The 21,497-nt window shown below is 39.6% G+C and overlaps 1 protein-coding gene across 3 annotated transcripts in view; it reads left to right on the top strand.

The window, feature by feature from the left end:
• Window positions 1–21,497, top strand: part of tbc1d22a (TBC1 domain family, member 22a) — a 164,145-nt gene that overhangs the window by 72,878 nt on the left and 69,770 nt on the right. For all 3 annotated transcript variants that reach the window (XM_082167422.1, XM_082167424.1, XM_082167423.1), the window contains 2 exons: window positions 22–128; window positions 21,420–21,495. In XM_082167422.1, the coding sequence (XP_082023548.1) occupies window positions 22–128; window positions 21,420–21,495 (183 nt within the window). The remainder of the gene's footprint in view (window positions 1–21; window positions 129–21,419; window positions 21,496–21,497) is intronic.

A 21,497-nucleotide genomic window follows, 5' to 3' on the forward strand; every position in this document is an offset into this window, starting at 1 on the left:
TTGTCTTTTGGCTCTTTGCAGAGGAAGAGGTGGAAAATTTCAATGTTTCCAGCTTACAGGAAGAGGTGTTGCGGAACATCGAGGCTGACAGCTTCTGGTGCATGAGCAAGCTCCTGGACGGGATTCAGGTAAATTGATTCCCTATCTGCCAGCGGTCGGGCCTGATACATTCACTCTGTGTGTGTGTGTGAGAGAGAGAGAGAGTTGAGCACCGCTGGGAAAGAGACGAATGTGTCGCGGCGAGATTCCCCTGCGTGTAGGCGCCCCGTTCCTTTTCCTCTCCTTGCCTTTCCTCGCTTGGCCCTGTCCAGGAATAAAATCCATGATGAATATTCTCACTCTGCACCACAGGACGTAACCTCCTTATCCAAAGGGCCTGGCGGTGCGCGAATTGTCATGGGAAAGCAAAGCGACCCCCCCCCGCCCCACATTCACTTTGTCTTGCCTGCCTCGTCTCTAATTGATTTAAGGCCATAAAACACCCGTGTTGTTTACGCAGCAGAGACTCACTTTGCGGTATGAAGGTAGGTGGTTGCGATCCTCATAGCCATATTTCCACAGTCCTCTCCCGGAAGACAGTGAAAGATTCCCGTGCGGCCTGGTCTGTCACTTTTTTTTTTCTCGTTGTTGATAAAAGACTCTGTAATTGGTGTTTCTGCAACTAATGGACCCTTTTGGCCTTGTGGACTTAGAAATTAAACTCACTTAAAACACATTTTTTTTCACTTAACTGGTTAATTTAATTTCTCCACTGTGCAGGAGAGGAAGATCATTTTGTTGTTTTTCCTCTGTTTTTACAAACTGTTATTAGAAAATGTCATTTGGAATGCAATTTCAAACTTGTTTGTTTTGCTACGGCCTATTCATAATAAAAAAAAATTGAGTTTGATTGCTTTGTTCCAAAAACCAGCGAGCTGCATTTGTAGGCGTAGTTATAAGGCAGGGGTGTCCAAACTTTTTTTTTAAGTGGGCCAGATTCGATGTTGTGGACACACCTAGGGGCTGGACAGTGTGGAAAGGAAATGTTCCTGATAATTTACTCATCCCCACGTCATCCAAGATGTTCATGTCTTTATTTCTTCAGTCGAAAAGAAATTAAGGTTTTTGAGGAAAACCTTCCAGGATTTTTCTCCTTATTGTGGACTTCAATGGGGACCAACGGGTTAAAGATCCAAATTGCAGTTTCAATGCAGGGAATATAAGGGTCTTATCTAGTGAAATGATCGATTTTCTAAAAAAAATTACATTTATGTACTTTTTAACTACAAATGCTTGTCTTGCACTAGCTGCGATGCGCCACGCATTACATAATCATGTTGAAAGGTCATGTCCTCACTGTTTTACCTTTTATTTAAAAAAAAATTAAAATGTAAATGCATTTGACTTGGTCTTTGCATGTTCGCTTTGTAAACAGTAGGTCTGTACTTAGTGCCTATGTCACGCGTGACCTTTCAACGTGATTACGTAATGCGTGGCGCATCACAGCAAGTGCAAGACGAGCCTGTGTGGCTAAAAAGTATATAAATGTTTATTTTATTTAGAAAATGACATATCGTTTAGATGGATAAGACCCTTATTCCTCTGCTGGGATCATGTAGAGCCATTTGAAGCTGCAGTGAAACTGCAATTTAGTTCCCGTTGAAGTCCACTATATGGAGAAAAATCCTGGAATGTTTTCCTTAAAAACCTTAATTTCTTTTCGACTGAAGAAAGAAAGACATGAACATCTTGGATGACGTGGGGGTGAGTAAATTATCAGGACATTTTTATTTTTTTAATTTTAGAATGCCTATGGTGGTAATTAGTCTATAAAAAAACAAATGAACAACTGATAGCTCATAACAAAAATTCCTGTAATTTGGCCTATATTTCATTACTCCTTTTTATATATTTAATAGGCCAACATGTCTACATTAATAATATAATAAAATATGATATGAATTTCCCACATTTATGCCACAATACCACGGTTACAGTAAAGCCCAATTTATACTTCTGCGTCGAACTTACGCCGTAGCTACGTCGTAGGCTGTGTGTAGCGCGCGTACCCTTCGGCGTACCCTGACGTGCACCTCTCCAAAAATTTAACAACGCGTCAACTCTACGCGGACGCAAGCGCTGTGATTGGTCTGCTGGGACCGCTCCCTCTGCAAGTGTAATTGCGTGTCAACGCGGACAACGACGCAGAAGTATAAATGAAAACCAACGCGTTGCCTACAGCGTAGAGGCTCCGGCGTAGGTCCGACGCAGAAGTATAAATCAGCCTTTAGTTACACTGCTATTTGTACCTCTTTTTGCCCCTGAGCGAAGAATGAAAAGGAACTCTGCCGAGCGTTTTCCAGGCCTTTATGTAAGCAATGGGCAGCAAGGCAAAATTACAAAGACAAATATTCACACTTTCTGAATTATTGAATTACACCTGTTTGGAAGTCGTGCACAAAATTCCGTTCACAAGTGAAATTTACTTTGTCATTTTCTTAGCTTGCTCTTCATTAACACTGTTGTAAACGTAAGCCTGGGCTATTCGCACTGGATTAGTATTATCTTGGGACCTCGTGTAATTTAGAAATTACCCACCCACATCTGAATTTCATGTGGCCCGTTCGCACGGGATAAGCGAAGCCTGTGATTTTACTTGAATTTACTGACTTATCTCCCGGATATGATGTCAATATAGCCTGGCAAGCCAGACGTACATCAAGATGTTTAGTCTGGCAACTCACCATAGACACGGTCAATCTGATGGGTGGGATAAACGGCTGTCTTTCAAATTCCCTCTGCACACAATAGGACAGTGCTTCAACCAACCAGAGCGTTTTCCCAACAGCGGAGCTAACGTTAGTTGATAGATTCAACTTTTAAATCTGGCCGACAAAACTACGAACACATCTTCCTTTTTTTAAGAATGACTTAAGTGCCGTTCTTTGTTCTTTTCTCAAAGAAAAACTTGACTCCAAGTCCTCCAGAGTTGCGGCCAAAGCCGATTCGAAAGACCGCTGTTCTCCATCCGCAGCAGCCGTCATTCTTTGTATTCAAGTAGCAGGGAACCGTCACAACTCCGTCGTCATATGTTAAGCCCGCCCCCGCCTACTCTATACACGACGTGATTGGCCTGACCCAATTTAGGTTTTTGCAGCAAAAAGGTCTATTGAGAGTTGCTAGACTGACCCTGGCTGCAAAATAATTTTGCTGCCGCTAGGGTGCGTCTAGATTTCTAGGCTAATGTCAATAGGCTATTGCTTGGAAATGTCTTGTCGTTATTATAGGTCTAGCTGTATGATAAACAGAAGAATGATCCTTACCGCATGCTGCTATACATGTCATTCATCTCCATCTAATCATGGTTTTCAGCTTTCTCTTTCTGCAAATTGTATAGTTGTATGGTGTAAAGCGATATGACCCAGCACCCAAAATACTATCAAAACACTCCAACGCAGCCCCCATTCTTTCCGAAAGATGGATAAAAAAGCGCACAGGAAACAAAAACCTTGAAAAAATGATAAACGACCCCGCCAAATCACAGAGATGCCGATTCGCACGGGACTAATATTATCACAGGACCTCGGTGTTCGGCGAAATATGGTAGGTCATTTACGCGGGAATTTTTACTTTACAAATTACAGACACGGCCGATTCGCTCGGGATTAAGATCACAGACAACCTCCACAATTATTACAAATGACTAGAGGTCACCAGGTAATACTAATCCAGTGCGAATAGGGATTTACACGTATACAAAGTGTTTTCACTAAATTAATATTGGAATGCTTTGATTAGTTCACTCTTTTTTTTAGAATTATGTTGTTATAAACATATAATAAATCATGTATTTTTTTCAATTTTGAAAATTAAAGGTGAGATAAAAAAATAAAAAAAATAAAAAAAAACTGTTATTTATGTTCTTACTAGGTTGATGATCTTAATATTGATGGTTCTTACTTAATGTGATCATATAAAAAAAATTAAATAAAGGAATTCTATTAGTTTTCATAAAATTCAACCCTTGGGACACAAAAGTGCCCGCAGTTAAAGAAACACCCAATTACAGCGATGTGTTTGAAGTGAGTACAGACAGAAATGTACTCTCACGCACACTGGGTTTAGACAATTGTCTCTTCACACATAAAGAGCATTTGTATGCAACGAATCAACCCTCCTCACTGGTATTAGATTGAAATGCTCTCCAGGCCCTCCAAAGCTTTTGTGGTATTTTGTCTCTAATTACTGCGGTAATTTGTGTGTACAAAGCAGATTCTCTTAGGTGCTAATGATTTTTCTCCACCCTTTGTTTTCTTTACACCTTCACACCATCGCTGCTGATAGCTCTGAACACTTGCTCTCAGGTTTTTAGCGTCTGCAGCGCCTTGCTCTCTGCGTGCGCGTGTCAGTGTTTTAGAGTGATTGTTAACTCGGAAATGTAGTTTTAGCGTGATTTTTATAGTCTCAGCCGTGCGTAATTGTGTTCGGGTCTCAGGAGAGCACTTGCGTTTTGAGGCACAGGGTAGAAAAAGTTGTTAATTACAAGTATTGTATTTCCCACCTGTGTTTGACAATAGAGAGCGATATCATTGCTATTGTATTGCTTGATTATTTGAGATTGCGCTTTATGATGTACATTCTAGAGGGTTTTGTTTATACGTCAACCTTCATTAAAATAATATTTCTGGCTAAATGCAGCTCTATGTACAATGTTTGTGTTGTGCTGCTGATAACCACAGAAAATGGTTCCTCAGTTTGTAAAAACACACAATTTGCATTTACAGTAATGCATATGCATTACTGTTACAGGGCAGGTGTGGAAATATAATTAATATTAAAATAGAAATATAATTCATATTAATTGCTCTGTGCAAAATGTTGTCTTATTTGAACTGAGAAGTTATATAAATTGGTGGTTAATGTTCTGGTTCTACAGACATCAGTGTTTCCCCTATACATTTTTCCAGCAGCGGTGCTGTTACGTGCCGGAGGTTGTTACCAAGCCGCTCGCGGGGGGTCCGGGGGCATGCACCCCCGGAAGATTTTTTATTTTTTTATTACCCCTTAAACCATGATTTCTGGCAAGTTTTGTGGATAGAAATGGACATTTTGAGACATACAAATTTGACATACCATCAACAGAAGGCATGATTATTGCAGCACGTACGTCACAAACGTACGTTAGGACAGGATTATTGTTATTTGTTTTTCTTTTGTGTTAATTTTCAGCTGTAAGGTAGAAATTGATAGTGGAAAAATGAAACTCTTTCCACCTTACCTGCACTACTGATCTTTTTTTCTGTAACACACTTTAGCACTTAGATACATCATCATGTAACCAGTACTTTCATTTATTTTATCCTGTAGACATTTTGAACATTAAAATCCAAATGAAACTTTTCATTAGTTTAAAAGGTGACTAGCTTGCATAGCCTATTTTACTTCACTAACCTCCAGGGATGTGCAAAGAGTTCATCAGGGGCAGGGGCTCACATGTAAGAAACGGGCAATATGTAAAAAAAAAAATATATATATATATATATATATTACGGCTGGGAATCAACAACAACAACAAAAAAACGTATTAATCGCACAATTTGCTGTAATTAATCGCATTTCCCCCAAACTTGTAATCATCCATATTTAAATGTAGAATCACTAATTAAATTAAAAAACACACAAAAAAGGGGAAAAGAAAAATGTCCACACAAATTAGACAGAAAATAGCCCTATATTAAAATATAAAACACCAATATATTATTCTTCATCCAGTTCTATGCAACTGACTAATTATCAAAATAAAGTATAGTCATACAAAGCTATTATTACCAGAGCATGTGATCAGAGCAGGTAATTTTACCATTGTTGCCCAGCATGGCTATACCAGCTAGTCTAAACAGAATTTTACTACTGTGAAATTTCACGTTATTTGAGCGGACTTTGCTTTTCCAGTGCGTGATCGGTAGCCAACATGATTGGAGCGTTTGGGCCGTTAAGGAGCAGAACGCGCAGCGCAAAGACGGAGCGGAACATTGAGCAGAGAGCGCAGTGCGCCGACACACACTCGCATGAACCATGAAGAGAGGTGCGCCTGAGAAAACGAGCGCGCCGCATCGCGTCGCTTCTATATGAGCGCGCTAGCCGCGCGCCCACATTTTAAATATTTGCATGTGAATGTGAAGTAACGGCCCCTTATGGCAACGTGACATTAGCCTAATCAAAAATATTTCCATTTGCTCTTTCCTTGTCAACAAGTGGATTCAGAGCCATCACATTAGCAGCGCCGCCGGTCGCCATGTTTCAGTGTTTTGTACATCTGCTTAATACATTGTAGGGGAAACACTGGACATAATACATGTAGTTTGATCTATTTTAAAGTCCCCCTGTAGTAAAAATTTGTATCCCTTAAAACTCATCTTTGATCATCAAAATGACATATTTAAACTATTTATTTTTTTCTCTTCGTGCCTTTAAACAGCTTGAATGTAACTCTACACTCTCTCGTCATTTAGTATACGTGGTTTGGAATATGCAAATTAGCCCCGCCTCCACTCACTCACACCAGCTCAGAGATCCACTCGTTGACGATCACACGTTGAACTGATTGGTTACAAGGTAGTTTGTGACGTGTTTTTGAGACTCTCTTTGGTTCACTGCAGTTTTAAGGAGAAAATACTCAGTAATGGTGTTGAATTATGAATTTACACATGTTTTGTCTTACAGCATATTAAAAACACCACATAGACGTATAAACACCATTAAAATATTGATTTTCGCCACGGGGGATTTTAATAGTATCTGTGACTGTATCGTACTACTATCTTGTTTGCACATTTAGGCCTCGTTTCACAGAGAAGGCTTAGATTAAGCCAGGATTAGGCCAAAGAAAAAAAATAATACTGGTGTGCATCTTGAGACAAAACAATGTCACTCACATATTTTGAGATATCAGTGCAAGTTGCTAAGTTAAGACTGCTCAAACATGCATCTTAGTCTTAAGCCTTGCCTGTGAAACCAGGGGATAGTGTTTTATTATTTTTAGTTTTGTGGCTGTCACCATAGACTATTATAAGTGTGTAAACATGTTTTTGAATAGTGTTTTTTCTTCTTTTTTTTTTCTTTTTTTTTTCTTGCATTGAACCCAGAACATTCATTTAAAATAATGAGTCATGAACAGGATAATGAAATCAAGGCTGGTTTGTTTAGCAGAAAGTACCAGAGTTCATATTCAGATGTAGATTTAAGTTGAAGTTGGATATTTGGGATGGTTTTATGTAGGGCTGCTCGATTATGGAAAAAAATATATAATCACGATTATTTTGGTCAGTATTGAAATCACGATTATGTAACACGATTATTTCAGATGACTTTGGGAACGTGTTGCATTTATTAAAAAGACACATTTCAACAATTCTTAAAAAATCTAAATTTAAACATTTATTGTACTTTTTGAACAAATAAAATAAATAATATAACAGATAATACTTCAATAAATATTTTAATAATTCCCGCAGGTCTACCACTTTCCCCCTGGAAAATTCCCCCGCAAACATTGATTCACTTTAGCAAGTAGATTGTATGAGTAGCCTAAATTAATCCACAGTCGTGGATCAGTCGTTTTAAAACTTTCTCCAAGATGCAATTTCACAAACCACGTGAGTGTTCAGCGGTGCTGCGTCTTCTCTCTCTCTCTGTCTCTCAAAATGGGTTGGACAAGGCAAGCGTCGAAACTAAACTCTGGCGTTTAGGAGTCGGGACATGATGGAATTGTCACTTGCACAGTTGGGCCAGCATTGCATCGTAACTAAAGTTGATCATTTTCACTTCTCTTTAAGTCTTATCAGTCAACATTCGAGCTGAGAGAGTTCATGGCTTCGGGAGGGGCGGATGTGCGGGTGCGCGTGCCATTCAGAACACAAGACAAAATAAGAGTGTTCTTGGAAAACAGAACATGGCAAAATATTTGTTTTTACTCGATTGTACTATTTTGGTGATCGTTGGGAGCCAAAATCGAAATTGAAATCGAAATTCAATTAATTGCACAGCCCTAGTTTTATGTGATCATGCAGCTATGAGCCAGTGGTTGTCCTCCTCTGCAGTCTGTTCTCTTTAAAGTCAAACTAAATGCTTGCTTGAAGGGTTATGACTTATTAATAGGAAGACCTTAAGCCCCTGGAAAAATGACTGTGTTGTTTGTCCCTTGCTAGCTCAGCTGGTTGCTGTGTGTACACGTGTGGATCCATTAGGAGCAAATCCATCTGTATTCTCAGCCCTGAAGAGGGGAAATGAGAAATGGGTGTTAAAGCAGGCAGCTCACTGCAGAAGCCATTATCTGTGATGTCCAACCCTCAGGCCAGGACACCACAAAGCAGCTTCTGCCTCAGGACTGCGGGAGTTTGTGTCTATTCGTCTCGTATTGCAAATCAACACGGTCATCCTGAAGGACCACCACAGCCTGCATTTCTTTTCGAAACGATGCTCTCATCCACACGCAAACCACAGCATTTAAATGCATTTACTTAAATATGAGACTATAATTCAAACAGTTGTCACTAGCAGCGGTCAGGAAAATTATATATGTGATCAAAAACAGTCACAAAACATTTTCACAATTTCGCCCGCGTTACCAGATTAAATCGGACTCGCTCGGCCGGTGAATTGTTCAGAGTTGTTAATGAGTTTGTTATATGAATGTGCTGACTGCCTTAAGGAAAGTTTTGATGACATTTTCTCTTCGTCCTATCTCCATCTAATGTGTAATATGTGTTGTGTTTGTAAGAGCAGCACTGCTTTGTGTGAAGGAGAAACCGGGGTCACCACTGTATTTTTCAGTACAGAAACGTTCAAACAAAAATGTTATCATAATTATTTTCTATAATTTTGACTCATCCCTTTTCTTAATATTATTATTATTATTTATTTTTATTTTTATTTTCAATAGTTTCAATTTATAGTCCTTTTACAGTTTGGGATGTTACCATAGGCATTGGTGTTTTTCAAAACTACATTGCTAAACAACATCTAGTTCTATTGTAATATCACAATTTCAACTGCTGATTCCAATCATTTTCTTCTTTTAGAAGAATTTAAAGAGTATTAATGAGTATTATTTGTATTTCTAAAGTTGATCTCTCCCTCCTTCCTCACAACCGGTTTCAGCCTCCGTCACCTTTTTCGCCAGTCCGGAGTTTGCAGATATTAGGGGTGGGAATCTTTTGGAATGCCGCGATTCGATTCAAAATCGATTCTCAATTCGATATATGGATAGATTTAAAATATATTGAATTGAAATTCGATTCAAAATCGAGAATCGGTTAGCAGAGAAATGAACAGCAGCTACTGCTAGTCCCAATCGAGCGGGAGTTGTTTAGTTTAGTTGTTATAGACCAATTATACACACCTCAAAACTGCATTAATTTAGCCCGCTGTCGCTTAGTGTTCATTTTCGACTTCGACTTCAGCTTTTGCATCATTAAAATGAGTGTACCAATCTATGAAAGGAAGTGACTATCATCTGGATCTGGTTTGTGTTTGCGTTTTAAGCCTAAATTTATTGGTGGTAATCGTTCTACGATCAATTTAAGCTTACGATGCTTTGGGGAAACGCAGCCCTGATCAGTGGCCGATCATTTTGGGTTAGACATATATAATACAGGCCATAGCATTCTCAATATTTATTACTTTACCCTCATATGTAGGACATGTTCATTCTCTTTTATAGGTGGGTATTTGTTCGTTACCACAGAAAACCGCTTGCGTGTCCACGTTGAACGTGCTTCAACGTTCAACCTGTAAAAACTAAAGTAGCCTGTACCTGGAAAAGGTCACAAGAAAAGCTTGACGTGTGCTCGACTAAACATTATTTAAGGCTATTTTCTATTTGTTAAGATATTGATAAGAACTGCTGTTGTCAAGTATAAGCTTTATGAATGAAGCTTCCTCTGTTGCAAGCCTGTGCACTCTCTAAACTGTGTGGTGGGGGCTGTAATGTCGCCGCCTTTGAAACGACCTCACATTATTAAACATTTAGAAAATAGATTTTTGAAATTTGTGAATCGTTTCAAATCGGCGGAAGAAAGAATCACGATTCATATGTGAATCGTTTTTTTCCCCCACCCCTCGCAGATATGAGAGATTGATACATTCATTGTTCATTCATTTTGCCATAGTGAATAAGCAGAGGCTAACAAAAAACTAAGAAGGCTAAATAAATTACACTAGGGCAGGGGTGTACAAACTTGGTCCTGGAGGGCCACTGTCCTGTAGAGTTTAGCTCCCGCTTGCCTCAACACTCCTGCCTGGAAGTTTCTAGAATGCCTAGTAAGACCTTGATTAGCCGGTTCAGGTATCTTTAATTGGGGTTGGAGCTAAACTTTGCAGGACAGTGGTCCTCTAGGAGCAGGATTGGACACCTCTGCACTAGTGGGTGAAATGCGACAATCACTTGCAAATGTTGGAGATAGTGAAAAGATGATGGATGACAAGTTGGAATCATAACCTTAATAGTGGTAAGACGAGGTAGAACAGACTGCATCTTAAGGCTACAGCAGACCATAATACACATCATCACCTAGTGTAGGACATTTAGGAGGACAGCTGATGTGTAAACACACACATTGAGCAGTAACTGAAGGAGGAGACCTTTGGACTCCAGTCAGTCATGGTGTAGAGAAGGAGACAAGGCTTGTCGGAGATAGAGTGGATCTGAGACTTCCTGTCAACAAGAACGTAATTTACTCGCCTCTCACGGTGAACGCTGTGGTGTTGAATGTGTTGTGTGTAGGTTAATAGTCGACACATGACCTTCTGACTGTGGAGCTTTGGGCGAAGTGATGTTTTGGAAACCATTTCGCCAATGAAATGTAAAAGATAAAAGTCTGTTCTGAGAAGTTTATTTATTTAAATCCCACTGGGAAAACTATTGAATACTACTTTTTTCAAAGTTTTGCGATTATGAACTTATGAAGCAAGCAAGCAAACACTACATTCTTCAATATGTTTGTTTTTTCTTCAATGGAGGAATGAAATTCATATGAATTTGGACACTCAGTCAATGGTGCGAGTTTGGGACGGTGACTGTCTGTTTGCCTGACCAATGACAGATGAGGAGTATTCAAGAGACCTATTTGAAAGCAGTCTTTATTTTAGCAGTTCCGTTTTGTGACACTAGTGGTGCAGAAATGACACACTTCAGCTTTAAAGCCAGTGTGTGACAGATGACAGCTGGACTCAAGGGAAAACACTGGCAGATAGACAGCTGTTATAAGACGCGGTGACCGCTCACTCATGTTCCTCATATGCTTTCTTGTACAGCAACTCAAATCTAAGATCAGTTTACTGTGACCAGATGCTCACTTGAACATAGAGGTTCTTGCACAGGTTGGCCATATTTCTCTGCTGACACATACTGGCACAACGTCCGTGCTTTGACACTGGCGACCATATGTCAGACTACAAAGTGTTGGACAGATTGCTTGATCTGGGTCCAGTGTCTGTGTGATTATAGGCATAATTTATACAATATGTATATGTGACACAAAACTACCACTTTTCCATAGTTTTATTTGTAGAGGTTGAACAGATATTAGTAAAACAGTATGTAAGCCAACTCTAGAAGTTGTACAGTAACCCATATAATATGTGCTTGTGAGATCTTTGGCCTTGTATCTATGACCAAATCACAGCCATGCCGATATTCAGAAAACAGTACAATGGCAAGTGCAACCTGCCTAAAACAGTTTTTGTATGATGATTTGGTTCTCATGAAACTGTTTTTTGTTTTATTTTTTTTTGCCAGCAATTATTCGAAATAGATGTTTTATTTGTAACAATGTATTTGCTTTTACTTTTGATCAGTTTGAAGCAGGTTTCCATTACAGATTTGTGTAAAACTTTTGAGATTATTTTAAAAATGTCTATAAAAACCTATACGAAGTGACGGTGTTCCCATTAACCAATGTTATGCGACTAAAACTTTTTTTTTTCTCGCGCGATAAGTTATTCCAAAAATCATGGCGACAGATGCTGGCCGGTCTATGTATGTCACAGCCACCGCCCTAGCCATTATGTTTAATTGTAGGAGACGTAGGCGTGTTATCCAAGCATTAATGGCAAGGAAAGCCCTTATTCTTGGGAGCAGCCTTGTATGAGGTGTTTCTGGGTGTTTCTCTCTCCTGTCTGCTTCAAGGTCTTGATAAATTGTGGCATTTCTTTGTTGTTTAGAATACAGTATTCCTTTAATTTGTTTAATAAGACGAGTAAAGTCTCGTTTTCTGTCCAAACATACCGCACCGCCTTTAAAGAATGATTGACTTTTACGAACGCCTGGTGACCTGTAAATCCCCCCCCAAAAAAAATCCATTGCAGTTTTGCAAAATATACTTTTTTTTAATTGCCTGAAAAACCACCTTATGGGAGCGTAAAACACTTTTTTGCAATATATTGGAATTTTGGCAAAATAGACGTTTCCATTGGGCGTAATTGTGAATTGTGTACAAAGAATCTAAGAATGTTACTTGACTACCCAAAAACCTGCTGTAGCATGAATTTTTCCTACGCACCTAAATGTATTAAATGACATTTTAGACACTCCAAACTTTCAAAATTTACTTTCTTCCGTGGAACATGAAAATCCCTGTTTTGTCCGTGCAATTAAAGTCAATGGGGACCAGTATGGTTTTGACATTTTGAACAAAAACAGTTGAACCTTTATCCAAAATACCTTGTTTTGTGTTCCACAAAAGAAAGAAAATCATTCTAGTTTGAAAAAACTCTTTGATACTGTGAACTATGGAATTATATGTAGCAAACACAGGCAAGCTGAGGAATACAAAATATCAGCACTATGTTGTTTGTAAACCAAGTTAACAGACCAGAACTTCTGTAGCATAACTAGTTCGTAGTATCTTGGCACATTAATATAGAATTAATTTGAAGTCCGGTCACAGATCTTGTCCTTTCATGACTTATGGCTTAATACACTATACCAAGCCCAAAGTAACTACTTACAGTTAACATCAGACATTAAAGGTTTTATAGAATATACAATATAATATATACCAAATAAATACCTTTAATGTGTAGTGAAAGTGGAGGTAAGTGACAAGAATATGTAAGAATCTGTTTTCCTTTCTGGAAAAGCTAATGCATGATGGAGATAAGCCAAATAAGAGGCATAAGCCAGATAAGAGGTGACGGAAAAAAACTTGAGAGTGGCACACGTGCGTTTATATTTACAGGCTTGAGAGTGTGATGGAGGCAGATTATTGAGCTCATGTGAACAGCTCTGCTGTGATCCGTTTCACAGTTGCTGCTGCCGATGCCTTGCTTGACTTTACCCTTCCTTTTTTTTTCTCTGATCAGCGCTTCTTGGCTTCTTGCACCACACTGTTCGTGGCTTCCAGCTGCTTCTATGTTTTTTTTGTTTGTTTTTTTGTACTACTGCTCGCACATATAAAAATCATACTCGTAAGATTAAAGCATCAGATCATTTCTGAACTGCCTCGTATCAGCCATATGTTAAATCCAGATTATTTTTTGACTCATGTATATAAAGCAGTCTAATGCTGTCTCACATGCTGACTTGAAGAACAGAAATTGTTTTAATTGGAGAACTTCAGAAATTTTTGCATGTACTGTACATCAGTTGGTGTAGCCAAGTGGTTAAATGTATGAGATTCTGCAAAGTGCTCTATTCACGTTTCTTTGTCTCCTTCCTGCAAACATTTCACACTTCTTAACCCGTTTGAGACATCTGGAAGCATCTGCCACCAACCTTTTGTCACGATCCTCTTAAGTGGATTCTCTTGGCCAAATTATTCAATAAATATAATCACATCTTAAAGATAGCTTAGCTTAGGGCACATTTTTTTTTCAATGTGGAGAAGTTCTAATCAACATGATTACTTACTTGGCATTACATATTTATCGTAGCTTCCGTGATTGAGTTATGTGCTGCTTTATCTCCTAAGTCAGTCCTACAGTTAGTCAAAGTTTACATTTGTTCTCCCGACATAAACACATTTTTAACCAGAACATTTATATCATAAAACACTAATCATCATCATCTGATCAATATTGAGGATTTTATAACTCTATAATGTTATACAGTTTGTAAAAGTCATTTTTTCGACGTTACAATATTCAGTAAATGTTAATATTACTGTGTACATGACATTGTAAATTGTGTGCCCCTTGAGATACATGTTTTTTTGGCTAGTTTATAACTGTATTGTTCACTTTATTATGTGTACTTTACTGGGGAGAAGTTAAACAAGTGCAGTAGCCCGTAAATTGTCCTGCTCGGTAAGGTTAATACACCACTATTAGACCCCCTACTGGTTCCTCTGTCAGCAGCGGGATAGGAGGGGGTTTAGGGGTGTGAGCCAGAGGACCATAAACTAATTAAGGTTGTAGAGAAGTGGAGCCCCTTTAAAATTGTTTATAAACCATTAGGGGGAAACACGTTCTCCTGGGGATCTTCCGTGCAATTAGAACCAAGGTCAGAGGAACAGCGGTAGGGGAATGGGGCTTGCTCAGAACTGCTGCTGTGGACAGAAAGTGGCATTTGCACTGGGGCAAATGCTCGCTTTTATTAATTTCCTAAATAAATAGGTGCCTCACGAGACCCTTTGTCAGTAAAATGCACCTTCAGTGATATTAATGAACCTCTTGCTTATTTAGCCTATTTTTCCCTCTCTGGCTTTCCCCCCTTTCTCTACCTCCCTTTTCTCTCTCTGTATGCCAACTTAAAAGAAAAAGGAAGGGAACCATTTGCAACCATTTTGCACATTGTAGCTCGTGGGGGTTGGTGTCAAATGCAGAAATGGAATGTGTGAAATTGGTTAAAGGGAGAAAGGGACTTGTTAATCATTCATTTACTAAAGAGAAGCAAATGTTGTTATATTTTGTCTCAGTTCCCGTGATTAGGAGACCCCTTGTTGTATTAAAATCAATGGCATTCAATGTTTCACATAAGCCACAGAGACATTTACATTACATTTACATTTACATTTATTCATTTAGCTGACGCTTTTTATCCAAAGCGACTTACAATTGCTATATATGTCAGAGGTCGCACGCCTCTGGAGCAACTAGGGGTTAAGTGTCTTGCTCAGGGACACATTGGTGTCTCACAGTGGATTCGAACCCAGGTCTCTCACACCAAAGGCATGTGTCTTATCCACTGCGCCACTACCACCCCGATAGACTCTGATAGACTGGAGGCAAACAGTCCTGGTTGTATTTACCAGAAATCAGGCCTGTAGGTAATATGTCCATTTTATTATCTCTCTCGTCTGTTATCCCCCCCACCCTTGAATGTGGTTAAACAGCCAGGACAAATTAATTGCCTGTGGAGCTTGTTTTGTGATAATCAGATAAATATTTGCATTCAATGGTGGCAAAAAAAGTAAATGGGGCCTGAGGCCTTAACAATTTGATTTGGCCAATTGCTCCTCTGCTTCATTGGAACAGTTTATTGACTGGAAGTGCGGCTCTGCAGATTGCATTGACACATGCTCAGACAGTTGCCTGCCAGCCTTTACTTCCATCTTTTACACATTTAGCATTGATTAATTCTTGATCTTGGATGTGTATGTCAAGTCAAGTTCTAGCCTTCAACACATGATCTTTGAAGAGTCTACGCTGCATGTCAGACCTCTTGCCGGAAATGCGTCCTAGGTTTTATTTTTTGTAAGTGTGAATTTTCTGGAGGACCCAATGGGTTGAGAGAGAATACAGATGAAGCGGCCCTCTTTCATCCTTATCAGCTGGGCGCCTCTCAGAGCAAAGGGTTTGAGATGTCCTTCACTCTTGCATGCTGAGACCAGCAAAGCTACAACATAGCAGTCAGACAGCTACCAACACCATCTCAAGAGCACTCTTGAGACACTCAGACTTGTCCCTCAATCTTTTTTCTATTTTAATTTTTCACACTCTTTTTCTCTCTCTGTGAAGAACAAAGTACTGGGCCAGCGTGTAATTTTACTTGTTTCCCCCTGGGCCGGCATGACCCTATGCACAGTCAGGCTATATTCTGAACTGTTGTTTAACCAAGAGGGGGCTATTGTTTAAAGTTTTGTTTCAGCAAATGTAGGATAATGTGTTCAACAGAAGCATTATTTTATTCCACGTGTGTATCAGTGTTTTTTGCGAGGGTTGCAGCAGGGGCCGCTCTTTTGTTTTTAGAAGGCTGAGTTATTCTCCTGCCCCCATGCCAATTATATTCAATCAGCCACTCTTGAGGAAGTGGCAGCTGGAAAAGCTTGAGTTTTCTGCTTGGCTGCCACTCTCTCCTGTCCCTCTTTTACTGACAGCCGTATGCCTCCGTCTCACCTCACTGAGCCCCACAGTCAGATGTCTGATAGTGCAGCCTGTCGCTCATATTATGCCTGCCACATAACCTCCCTCATTAACTCTCCTCTAAGCATGCACATCTGAATGCACTAAACTCATGAACCATATCTTTAAAAGGCAAATCCATCAGCCCCTGGCCACAAAAACATGAATATGATGTGCATTGTGCGAATACATTCTCAAGTGTCTCTTTTTGTCTATCAAGATAATGTAAAGGCTATGCCATGGAATTCACTGGAGAGAGACAACAGACGTTAAGCAACAAAACATGATGATTCTGCCAATCATTCATCTTCACATCGTTCCAACCCCATTTTCTTTTCTCAGCTCTTTTCCATAGTGGGCACAGTTGTCAGGCTCCAAAAAGGACCATAGAAGTAGTCTATATGGCTTACGATCTCACGTTGTCTGATTCCGTGCCATAACTCAGTGTGAAAAACATACTGAAATTCCCTCTATCAAAGCTCTTAAATCTTATCTGCATTCCCTTTTCAGATCAAAGCTAAGTGCCTTGATGCAATGCATCAGGTTTGACATCATTAATGCAAAAATGCCATTAGTTCTTGCTTGTCTTGTAACAGAATATTGGCACCAAGTCAAATTTGTTTAATCAAGAATGTGTTTTGAAATCTGTAAGTAATTGTATTTCTTCAGAATACTTTGAATATAGCACCTATATTATGGAACATATATTATACGTACATGGTGTCATTTTTATCCATTTTGGAGCTTGCATTCTGTAGTGAAAAGTCTTCAGATTGCCCTTTTGTACTCCACAGGGGAAGGGGGGAAGACAAGGGTGGAAAAAAAAACAATTGCAGAATTTTCATTTTTCAGTGATCTCTTCTTCTAAGACTCTGTGACTGACATAGAAAAGAAGAGTATAGTTTATTTAAAAGAGTGAACCAGGGAAGCATTGAATGCAGACAAGGAAAGGTTCAGAAGATAAGCTCATGATCCTGGATGTTCATACTCTGCATTGCTGGGTTATTTCTGATCCAGCTTTGCCTGGAAAAGCAGGAGCGATTCAGAGAGGAAAAGAGGGCTGCTTAGACTAATGGAAAGGCACCAGCAGCCACAGAGAGAGTGTAAAAGCCCTCTCCTCTCCATGAATAACACAAAGCTGAGGTCTTATTATGTGCTCGGGTTATCATGGGTCATCATCACAGCTCCAAATCCTTTCAGCAGGCCTGCTGTTTGCATCAAGCGGATCTGTTCAACACTTCTTATCAAAGGACTGGCTTTCATCTCTTCAGATTTACAGTTATTCACTTATTTACAAAAAAGTCACCTTCTTTTGATTTCAGATCACCTTTTTTGTTCAGTCTGTGGCTTTATTCTTTTTCACCCAGCGGAGAAATCAGTCCCTTTGTAGGAAGTGTCAAAGGGAGATTAGTAATCCACTGAAGGTGAGTGATATACAGTTAGGACAGTATAAAATTCCTGTCACAGCATTTTATAGTGGTCCAAGTCAAACCCTTCCTAGTTGTCCTTTTCAAGATTTCAGGGTCCTCTAAACTTGGTTCAGAGCTGGTTAATGATATTACTATGGATACTGGATTATTTACAGCTCCCATGGTTCAGTGTGTAAGAGCACCTGCTCTTCATTAAGGCATGGGTGCTTTAATAATGCAGACATAATTACAGAGGTCTCTGGGCAGGCTTAATGCATGCTTAAGACTGACCCACTCTTCCTGCCTCAGAGTTAATTGCATTGCATCCATGTGTCTCCAGAACATGACATACAAGGAGCAAGAGAAAGAGGCATTTAACTTGTTTAGTTCCTGCCATCCAATGGGTTTCTTATCAGATGTTGTCTCCAGTGTAATCTCACAGAGTTAAAGCAACAGAAAAACAACTAAATTAAACTGGTCGCTGTATATCCCATTGGAGTGTTGTTGGAGTCAGTTTTGCCTTGTTAGCATAAACAAGGAAGGAGTCGTATCCATGAGCCCCGTTACTTGGTTTTTATTTCTGCAGTGTCATGCAGGGGAGCTCTGCAAGCACCAACATCTCATTGGAAGCATAAACAATAAACAACAGAGAGAGAGACTGTGGAAGTTTAGAATCAAATGATATCATAAAGTCCTCAAGTTCCACAAAGAAAGCTATTAAGAGCATATTGTCTGGTGACTCCTCACAAATGTTATGAAACTATAATGTTCACTCTTCAGCTACAGTGTAAACTACCTGTTCTGTTTGTGACATGACATAGCATGATACTTCCTGTCAAGTGTTACATTTTCTGAATACTTCCTGATCGCTTTGGATGAGGAGCAGATATATTTTCTTTCACTTGCTAAACCTTCCAGAAAAATTTATTTTGGACACAGCATTGTCATCAGTTTATGTGGTTTTAAAATAGTGTAGAAACAACATTAAACTGATAGTCCCGTGTTCGTATCCCAATGGAGTGTTGTTACTGAATCAATTTTGACTGTTAACATACACTTAGCACCTGGTAGGTATGCAAGAGTTGGAGGCAAGACTTTGCCCACGAGATGCCCTTGTTCTTAGATCTGGCCTGATTGTGACTGTAGCGCAAACGTGATTCCCACTCATTCCCCCACAACAGGGCCGGTTTGCCCTAACTCTCAGGGACTCCTGCAGAGATAGATTAGCCCGGCATGGAGCGTTAATGTTCACTGAGCCACAAGCATCCTCCAGGGTCAGTGCTCCAGCTGAAGATTAGGTGTAGACCTGTGAAAGTAGGCCAAGCACGGACTCTGCCGCCGACGCCCCATCTGTTTCAGTGCCGCCTCATTGTGTTGCCCCTTTAAAGTCCTGTTTCGAGGTCACTGCAAAGAGGAGGTGGCTTTTTTAATGCTCGGGATCCAGCTATTCATGTATTCATCTAAGGCACCTCTGGAGCGCAGAGGCTGCACATCTGAGCCTGAAGGACAGCTGAAATTGTTTATCGGTTAATGACTTCTCTCCCCTCGCGGGTGTTTGCCGCCTCAGCTGCTCCCAGGCTACATTAAAGTATCCTGACTCTCTGAAGTCTCATCAAAGATGGGAGCCATAGACCTACTCGCATAGTGCAGAATATCTGTCTGTCCACCTTTGCAAGTTGAAGACTGATTACGAAAATCCTTCTCTTTGTTCAGTCCTGGGTATTTGCACTTGTTGGGGTTGCCAAAGCACAAGGGACAATGCTATTTGGCAAGCAATTAGGTTATTGTCCAAAGTGTATAATTAACTCTCCTACAGTCATTACCTCTTGCCAAATTTTGGATCCCTCAAAAGAGCCACTTGAGGTTGATCCAATGAAAGTTGACTGGAGTAAAAAGCCAGATAATACTGATATAAGTGCAATTTATTGCAAATGAAAAGGGTAGCCACCATTTGAATGTAGATTCTATACAATTACGAATCTTCTTTGCCACTAAATGTACTTAAGTTTCAAAAGTTTGTATGAGGGTGTCCCTATTAAGTATGATATAACTCGGACCGCTTGATAAGGTGTCAACTTTTATTGTGACTGAAACTGTCATCTCTCCATTTTTCCAATGAAGTTATACATTCTCATGGTCATCATGGCAGTGATTTTGATGTTAAACTTCATCTAAAAATTAGGAGCAGCTTCTTTCTTTCCATGCATTCCAGTAAATGTGTAAGACAGATTAAAAATGTAGTCAGTGAAGGTTGAAAGCAAAAGTGCTAGACTATCCTAAAACCTGTTGTTGTTGTTGTTGTTTTTTTTGTTGTTTTTTTGCTGTACTCTGTCCTACACACACATTTATATGACCTTCCAAGTCATTAACTTGATCTGTCGCATGCTACATCTTTTCCTCACACAGTTTGGTTTAGGGGGGAGTTTTCACAGCAGGTATCTTTGGACCCGTTTACGGTTGACTATCCCTCTCACATACAATGCATACGTCCACAGTCTGTTATTTTCCTTGTACGCATACCTCCTTCACATCAGCAGTTTTATTGGTGTGAATGATGGCTCTGCAACTTCTGTTGATTATATCCATGGCTGACAATCTCCGCATAGCTAACCACCCAATTTATCATCCCTAACCTACAGCTTGTTTAACGCTGGCTCTCGACAGCTGAACTTGTGCTCAATTTCTATGAGCAGTATAGCTAGTCTAGGTTTCCTCCAGTGGGAGCGCAAAGGGAATCCCACTGAGGCTTGGGGAGAGATAGAGGTGGGTGGGGGTCTCTTAAGTAGCTGTCTGGTCAAGAAGGGTCTTTTAACGTAGGTTGAAATGAATGTGGTAATTAAGCTGCACTGTGGGCCACAGGACCTTGATGAATATTATCACTTAATTATAGGGATCACTATTCCCAGCACGCAGTTAAACTCTGCCAGCACACAGTTTCCTTCCCAGTGTGGATGGGCAGTGGTGCATGCATTTATGCATACATGTGCATATGTATGGGGTGTTTGCGGTGTGTGCTGTATCCATTGTGTCATTGTGTTCGCATCTCCACATTGTTTACTCGTCCCCCTCTAGCCAGTTCCAATGTATTATGTAACTATTACGTTTACCAGCTATTTTTTACAGTAGAAATATTGTGCATGTTGAATCTAGAACCTCTAGAAATTATACATTTCCCAGTACAGCAAAAAGAACTGTAGCCTATCAAGAGTATACCATCATAAACATCTAATAAGTGATAGTGTTATTTGTAACGTGTTTACGACAATGTTATTCATTATTAGTTTACACCAGTGTTACTTGAATTATTTTATGCCAGTGTTAGACTTGAAAAGTTAATCATTGTGAGTTTTATTTTACGTTGGTGTTATTCATTTCAAGTTTATGGCATCTGTGTAAACTTAAGTAGAGTTGGCATACTGGCAATACTTGTAACATTATCATAAGGAACTCCTAACAAATTAACATTGTTGTTACTTGGTTGTACTGTTGTAACCAGTAACAATGGAATTAAGTAAAACTAAACATGCAAAACAAGTTTCGTCACAGAATCAGACTCGATTTAACTGTTGTAAATGCAAAGGCATGTAGCATGTACCCCCCCCCCATGATGTTTGTGTTTACATCATGTGTTTCATTGAGCAAATATGTGTAGAGTTTTACGTTTCTTATATTACTCTCTTTTCCCTCAAGGACAACTACACCTTCGCTCAGCCTGGTATTCAGAGGAAAGTGAAGGCACTGGAGGAGCTGGTCAGCCGGATTGATGGT

The sequence above is a fragment of the Leuciscus leuciscus genome (genome assembly GCF_965113295.1).
Source record: "Leuciscus leuciscus genome assembly, chromosome: 4".
NCBI classification, from domain to species: Eukaryota; Metazoa; Chordata; class Actinopteri; order Cypriniformes; family Leuciscidae; genus Leuciscus; species Leuciscus leuciscus.